General features: G+C 26.8%; 1 protein-coding gene across 1 annotated transcript; it reads right to left on the minus strand.

The window, feature by feature from the left end:
* Nucleotides 1–1,279: 1,279 nt before the first annotated feature.
* LOC135931967 (U6 snRNA-associated Sm-like protein LSm6) lies at nt 1,280–1,911 on the minus strand. The gene is made up of 3 exons (XM_065469289.1): nt 1,780–1,911; nt 1,626–1,739; nt 1,280–1,428 (listed from the first exon to the last, which is right to left on the minus strand). Exons 1-3 carry the CDS (start codon nt 1,868–1,870, stop codon nt 1,400–1,402), a joined length of 234 nt encoding a protein of 77 aa, XP_065325361.1. The 5' UTR covers nt 1,871–1,911; the 3' UTR covers nt 1,280–1,399.
* Nucleotides 1,912–8,801: the final 6,890 nt, after the last annotated feature.

Consider the following 8,801-nt stretch of genomic DNA (forward strand, 5'->3'; position numbering starts at 1 on the left):
CCATTAGTTTATATTCAACTCAATTCCAATTCTAAAAGTATATAAAATATTTTTATTGATAAATCACTTATTTATATAGTAAGTAATAACATTAATCTATTTACATAATTAGTAATAAACAAATATATTATGAAATTTGAAATAAATATTTAAAATTAATATAATGAAGATTTCTTTTTAGAAATACCAATATTTCCAATTTATCAGAGATCAGTCTGCAGTGATGGGGACTGTCAATATCACTAGCATCATTAAAAACAGATTTTGAAAAGATTATTGCACATTTTTTTAAACAGAATGCGAAAAAAAGTAACAATATGGCAGAATGTTTATTAACTAATTATTACTATTAAAAAAATTAAACAAAATAAAAATGGATTTCGATTTTATTTAAAAAAATTTTATTTTTGTTAAAAGCGCCATTTTTTATCGGATCATAAAATTTCATATTTGCCGATAGCCGATATTTTAAAATGGGTGAAATATCGGCCAGATCCAATCCGTACATTCCTAATTATTATAGTTAGTTAGCTTATGATAATATTTTGCTTTATATCAGAGAAACTATGCATCCAGCAGGTAATTTAAATTAGAGGTATGTTATGGTTAAGCCTTAGTTTATTTATAATTTTTGCTTAATTTTCACAAAAACTGGGTTCAGGATAAGACTATAACATTACACATTATATGGTTTAGGGTAAATTAATAATATTTTAAAAATTGGGTTAAGTTTAATTAACCACTTTTCACTATTTATAATTTTGGTTAACAAATTTATTTGGGAAATTTTTTCAGGAATATATTTTTCAATTTTTTTTTGATGATTTTCTCAATATTTTTAAATATTTTAGTTGTGGAATTTTTTTCCTTGGGATTATTTTGCTGAGATGATTTTTTTTCCTGGGAATTTTGTTCCTGAGTTTGTTTTAACCAGCCTGGGTCTTGGGAATTTTTTCAAATCCAAGTAGAATCAAAAATGTTAAATTTATGTCTCTGATAAATATAATCCTTGTTACATCATTATTATAATAATGTAGGTAAATATTAAAAATTTATTACAGTTTTATTTAAAAAATATTTCTAAATAGTATATTTTGACAAAATATCACTTAAGAGACCATTTTTATATCAAGTTTAATTCTTAAATCTTGAGATTTAAAATTAATTTTAGCTTATGTTTTTTTTAATTTTCAAATTTACTGTTTACCACCTCATTGTAAATTGAAAAATACCCTGATGATAATAATTTCAACTGATTATAGTATTATTTCTATCTAAATCAAATGAATTAGTCTTTATTTATAATTATATCCGCTCTTATAAAAAAATATATTATGATTCAAAAATAATTAAATTATCAAAATATTTAGCATAATTTAATATTAATTTGTAGGCTTTTTCATTTCTTTTGAACATTGATGTATAGAACTAAGATATAAATAAACAATTTATAAGAATAAATTAAGCATTAATATTTACTATGTTAAATAATAACAAAATTAAATTTAAAAAAGATTCTTAGCATTAATTAAATGCCTAAAGATATTTAAATTAATCCTTATGTTATATCGTTTTTAATGACACCATTATATAATAATTTATATTTCGATTTAATTATTAAAAACCGTTATTCCCTCGAATAAACGCGTCTCCATATTTATTTTTAAGTTGTCCATTACAATATTCCTCTGACTGTTCTAAAGCTATATTCATATAACCGTCTAAACAGGCTAAAATACCTAATAAATTCTATTATATATAACAACTAATATGTATAACCTCTATAATCAACACCTGAGTTAAGTTTTACAACAACCGGTCTGCCAACAATTTGTTTTAAAAATTCAGAAGGAGTTTGTTTAGACCCCATATTCAGAATACTATATTCTATATTAATTTTTTAAGGATAACGTGTTGCTGTCATATCCCAGTCAGATTCATCAAATTTTGATACGACACTCATAATAAAATTTTAAATAGAGTTCAATCATAGAGAAAGTCAAATGTTCATTCTGCAGATATAGCATCCAATAAAGGCAGAAAAGGGGAATGGAATAATTTTATTTGCAGCCCTCTGTTCAAAACTGATTTACTTTTTGCAAGCTATGTATTAAGATGCAACTGCCTCGAGGTTTTTATAATTGTAGGACGATTATATCTTAATACATTAATGTTAAGAAAGGTATTGTGAAGTAAATATATTTATTTTTCATGAGATATATAAATTTTAAAACTAACATTTTTTACTTTTTAAATTTATAAATTCGTTCTAAATCAATTTTTTTTTAAAAATAATAAATTTATAATATTTAATAAATATTTTTAAAAATTTCTTATACTGAGCATATCAATTCATTATCAGTGCCTACATGGCCGGTTTGGGTAGGAGAGAAATGTCTCCAAAATATATCGGCATTTGTGGTATAAATTATTGAGGGTTAATATTTGTAGGCATTGATTTGGAGGGTGGGGGGGGGGGGGTGTAGTTTTTAACTTGAATTATATTCTTTTTAAATTCAATAATTAAAACAATTGCTAATTTATAATAAAAAAACTATGAATTTTTTCTTTTTAAATTTTAAATTTTAAACCTTCTTAATAATTATTTTACTATAATATTTTACAATTTCACGCGTAAAATATTAATAATTCTTATTTGTTAATTTTCTAAAGGTATAGAGGTTAACATATATGTAATTTTAATAATAAATTTTAGTAAGAATATAATAAATCATTAAAAATTTTAACAAAATACTGGAAATAATATTATTAAAAATAAGATTTTCGATAGGTAAACAAATTTTAACTATTTTCCTTATTTAATAGTTAGCAAACATCCAATTGCCATATTATATTTTCTTTTCATTCAATGATCAATCCCAATGGAGTGACACAAACAGCTTTTCGATTTCCAATTGATTATAAACAAGAATTAGAGATTTAATTGTTTTTCCCAGCCTTAATAGGCCTGGAAGGATGTAACAAAAATTTTGTTGTGAGATTATAAATGGTAGCTTATTATAAGATTTTTTTTTATTAATATAACTATAGCATCTTGGTTTAGCAAATATCGCGGCTCTTATAAATTTTTTAGGGGGTAGGGGTAGATTTTGTAGGGGGCAGGGTTGGCCTTCATCAATTTCTGCCATGTAGACGCTGCATAAAATCCTTATTTATGATAATGTCCATGCGTCCTCTTAGTTTCAATCATAGACCCTTTTTTTATTTCGCATTTGAAATTGTGCTTTATTTATCGCGCCATTATTATATTATTCTTAATCCATTTGCGATGAACTCTGAACTTTTTAGAAATTAATTATTATTATTTAATTAACTCTTATTTTGAGTATATCAATTGATCGGATTTTTATTGGTGGTATTGTGCAGAGTCTACATGAGCGGGAGGGGTAGGAACAGTTTGCATGCTATTTTTTGAGGGGGTAAGCTGCTTTAATGGGGGTAGGATAAATTTTTTGGGGGGTTATCTATTAAATTTTGAGATGAAATAGGACAAAATTTATTGCTGTAAAAATTATACTTTTATTATAGTATTATTATAATACAATTCATCGACCAAATCTATATATTGCAAACATTCATTCACATTGTTTTCCAAATAATATCCTTTTAAATGTAATTTAAAAGGTTTATATATTTTAGCAAGCTCATAATGCAATAATAACTAATTCATTGTAAATAATGGAGGTTTTAATTGAATTTATTATCTAAAAAATAAATTCTATATATTCACAAAATATAGATAGTTGATAGTAGATATAGATTAATTTAAGTTATCCTTTATAAATTCTTTGAAAAGAGTATCAATAAATAAATAGGTGAAAATAATGATAAAGAGACACCGCCGCCGAAGGTGGCGATTTTTTAGCGGGGTAGGCAAAGGTTTTTGAAGGGAGTTTGCATCCAGTGAAAATCCTGTCATGTAGACGCTGGTATTGTGTATACTTTCTTTTTCTCCTCAGTTTTAATTATTAATCTTTTAAATCTCGCCAGCCTTTTTTTTTATCGCTATTATATTATTATTAATCCCCTCGTGACTTTTTGTATACTGTAAAACAGCAATATTATATGCCTTTTAAAAGTTTATTCAATTAAACTCTTAAAACTGATCCTATCAATTTTTGGATTCTTATTAGTGCTAGGGTGTATACTTATTCTCCTCTGTTTTACTCATCGATCCTTTAAGTTTTGCATTCGCTATTCCACATTAATTATCGCGAAATTATATTATTCTTTATCCATTAACGATGAACTATGAATTATTTCAACTGCTTCTTAAAATTAATTATTTTTATTCAAAACTCTTAAACTAAGTCTCGTTTTGTGAGCATATTGAGTGTAATGGAGAAACAAGTGAGAAAAAAATGATCACTGATTTTCATCTCACTTTGATAGCAAACATCTAGACAAAAATATTTTTCATGAGGAGTTAGAAGGATTGCTGCAAATTTATAAAATATAAAGTTGTTAGAACCTAGAGGGCTGATAATACAGATAAAATTACCAACTTATGCAATAAAATCTTAAATGGAGATGTACCAAGTTTTATAACCTGTGCCAGACTCATCGCTCCCCAAAAATATAACAAGGACATCCGACTCATCGCCATTGGTTCAACTTATCGCAGATTGGTAGCAAAATTAAATCATACAAGAATCAAACATGAGGCATCACACATCCTCAGTCCATACCAATTGGGTGAGCATACCCGGTGATTATGAGGTTGCAGTACACTTAGCAAGAATTCACCCCACAAACAAAGCTTTAGTAAATATCGACTTTTCCAACGCATGCAACACTCTCTTGTAACATCTTCCTACATTCCACTTACTCCCATTTCTATGCTTACACCAAATTCCTTTTCTCTTGTTAATTTCCAACAATCTTAGAATTCAACACGGAAAAATACTTTCAGTCGAGGACATTCTACAGGGAGACCCCCTGGGATCCCTTTTTTAGTCTTGAAATCAATGACATAATAAAATTAATAAACTCTTCATGTACTCTATCGCTTTATGCGTGGTACTTCGATGATAGTCTTGAGTGGTTCCTGCTAAGAAATTGACAAAGCAGTTAATATAATACACGAAATGGACACAGCTATCGGACTATCGCTTGACCCAAGCAAATCTGAATCCGCCCAATTAAATTCAAACGCATCTGACACTCATGATTTCAAATTCACTACACTTGATGAATTAACACATCTAGGATCTTTTGTAGGAGAACATGAGGCAATTTGTACCTTTCTTCACTCCACTCTTGGCATCATCCTTAAACTGGAGGACATACTCTTCTTCCTTCACACAAGTCCTTTTTCTTGTTTAAAATCTTTAAAAGGATTCTTTATGAACTCCTTTCAAAACCGATTCTTAAATATCCTTTTCCACTCAAAGCATACGAAAATTGAATAGAGGACTTAACCGAAAAATAAGTAAATCTCAGATTCAAAAAAACTGCTCGGGCCCAAGCTTCACTCCCAACCAAATTAGGCGGACTTAGCATAAGATTTCCCTACGACTTAGCAATAACCTCTTTCATATCGAGTAGCCTGTTGTCAAAGTAGATAACCAACACCCATCATTCTAAAGAAGACTCTTCCTTAACTAATGCAATAAATATTTAGAAAACACGGATCAATATTGGTTCTCATCCACCCACAACCCATAAACAGAAGAACTGGGGCGCGCCGGTAGTTACTCGTTGTGTTAAAGCACTCCTCTTATCTAGCTTGCAATCTAGTGACCGCACTTAATTCTCTTCCCTGCTCAATGGTACTGGGCATAAGTCTTTAAAGGCCCTTCCTTCTGTCAATCTTCGGCGATAGAAATAATTTAATAGCTTGGGCTCACGAATTTTATCAAATGTACTCCAACATTGTTGAATTTGACAAGCTACACACTTGAGTTCCCAAACGATTTTTGAATCTTGTCTTAATCTATCCTTTGACAACATCATGTCATCTAAATCCATGTCATCTAAATCCATGTCATCTAAATCCATGTCTAACATCTCTATTTATTTTATCTTCCTTAATAGGTAATCGGGATAATTTTATAACATTTTCTCTGCCATCCTAATGCTAAATATCCAGAGCCAACTTATACTAGACCCAAAGGTTTTAAAACATCTTTTTAATAATCAAAAACTTGTAACTAAGCTTAAAACAAAGTTTAAAAAAAATTCTTTTTATATCTTGGAATAAAATATAATTACAGTGTTAATTTATTACTAGAACCAAAGATAGAACATCTTTCTAATATGAAAAAAAATAAACTTGGTTTAAAACAAACTATTTTAATTTTTTATATATTTAGTACCCAGCAAGACGGCCCATCTGGCCGACCCATGGCTCAACAAGCCCAATGAGTCGGGTAAGTCGTGGTCAATTTTTCAACCCTGGTTCAGGGTTGGTCTGATTTCTACCACTTCGGCTCCAGTTCTGGGTCGAAAACCCCTACAATTTAACAACACTATGTATCAGTGACAAAGCGTAAAATTTTCTACTAGGGAATCAATTAATTTTTTTAATTTGCAATACCATATAAAATATTAAGATTTATCAGTGTGCAGATAATAAAGTCTTTGTTTTTGAGTATTATACTTAAGTATCTAATTTGAAAGCTATTGTTTTATTAAAGGGAATCGTAATAAATTATTACTTACAATAAATTTATAATCTTTTCAAAAATCTAAATCTTCACTCTGCATTTGCGGTTGTTGAAGTCAAAATTTAAAATTCTTCAAATTTTGTAAAATTGTTATTTTTGTCTTCCTTTTTTCTATAATCAATTTGTTTATAATAAGTATTTCTACTATATTTTAATTATATTTTCACAATCCGTTTAAAATTAATAGTTGTTTTTAAAAATGATTGGAGATAATTTTGTTCTTAAAATTATTAATAATATTTGTCTATCTCTTTTATTTATTAAAACAATAAACATTTTTTCTTTTTTAAACGTAAAATTACATGACCCAATTCATATGATTATTTTGTTATTTATAGAAAAAAAGAAGCTAATTTATATTTGTTCAATTTGTATTTTTTTTAAATAACAAAAATTGACATCAATATATTTATTGTATTGTCATGATTAATTCTTTTTTTAAATTCAAATTTATAGAATGTATATATTTTTTTTTAACATAGTATAATTTTTTTTAACGTAGTATAATTTTTTTTAACGTAGTATAATTTTTTTTAACGTAGTATAATTTTTTTTAACGTAGTATAATTTTTTAACGTACTAAAAATGCTATTAATTTTTTAATATAGTAAATATAGTGATTTTAGTGTAGTATTAAAATCATATTAATTTTATTTAAGAATATTTTGAGAAAAAATGAAATGGCAAACATTGTTTCTGGTACTTCTAGGGACGTTTTGATACTGATGTGTATATATGAACTTCTAATTTGGCGATTAATGAAATAAATACATTTAAGTGTACATAATGGGAGTCAGCTATAGCACCATTTTATGGTTTGTACATCGATTAAATTATATTAACATATACATTAAACAATGACATATTATGTCATTGGCATTAATATAAAAAATGATATGATAATTAGTCGCCCCTCAAACTACAAAGTGGAGCTAGAACTGATTCCTGTGTATCTGCATTTTAAATTAATGAATCGCCAATCTAATAGTGTACATCATTGATATTATAACATAATAAAATAAAATTAGAATACAGAATCTAGAAGATAAACTATAATCATACAATCGAATATTTTTAACTCACCTCATTTAATAATATCAATAAAAAATCAGGCAACGTGTAACTATGTGGTCAAGATAAAAAATATATAAACGGATCTAATCAGTTTTACTCAAATTTAATAGGGAATATTTATACTTTTTTTAAAATATTTATATAATGCACTTGATATTATGTAATTTTAAATATCTCATTAAAACAATGAAGGATACTACAATGCATATAATAACATAGCCAAGTTTATTTTTTATTTTTTTATGGGGGGGGGGGGGGGGGGTATCTTTCTTACTATAATTTTTAATGAGAAAATTTAAATTATCGGTTAAAGGCTTTTAGTTGTCCACATTTTTATAAATAATATAGGTTATACACTAAAAAATGTCATTATGATTATTTTAAAATCATTTAATAAATTTACATAAAAACCCCCTCCTCCTATCTTGGCTAAAGACACAACATATTACATTTATCATATTTATATATTTAGTAATAGGCCTTATACAAAACTAAGTATAAATGTCCCCATTTATAAATTTTATAGGAAAGGATGCACACACTTTTAAATACAAGTATATGCCGAATAATAATAAAAATATAGACCATCTTCCTCGCTGTTTAGCTATTATTCTTTTCTTTTTCTTAATACAATTAATGCACAACCGTCATAAACATTTTTTGAAAAATTAACAAGATTAAAGAATGGAGTATATTTATAAAGGTAATTTGTTAAATTCTTGAATTTGAACCTAATTTTACTTATTTTTTTTATTTTTATAATCTACATTCTGGAAAAAATATATATAACTTGATATTATTGATTTATATTTTTAATAGTATTTCATTGTTTTTACTTTACACAATTGTTTACACCACCATATTTGTTATACTATTACAACAGTGACGAAGCGTCCATAGAAGCAAGGGAAACATTGCTTCCCTTGAAATTTTTCTTACAAAATTCTTAAAAATAAACTTAATATAATCTTTATACTATGCTAAATAAACTAAACTGATCGTTAAAAAAATTAATATAATTTTTATAACGTTAAAAAG

This window comes from Gordionus sp. m RMFG-2023, chromosome 1, assembly GCF_954871325.1.
Source record: "Gordionus sp. m RMFG-2023 chromosome 1, tfGorSpeb1-WG-v2, whole genome shotgun sequence".
NCBI classification, from domain to species: domain Eukaryota; kingdom Metazoa; phylum Nematomorpha; class Gordioida; order Chordodea; family Parachordodidae; genus Gordionus; species Gordionus sp. m RMFG-2023.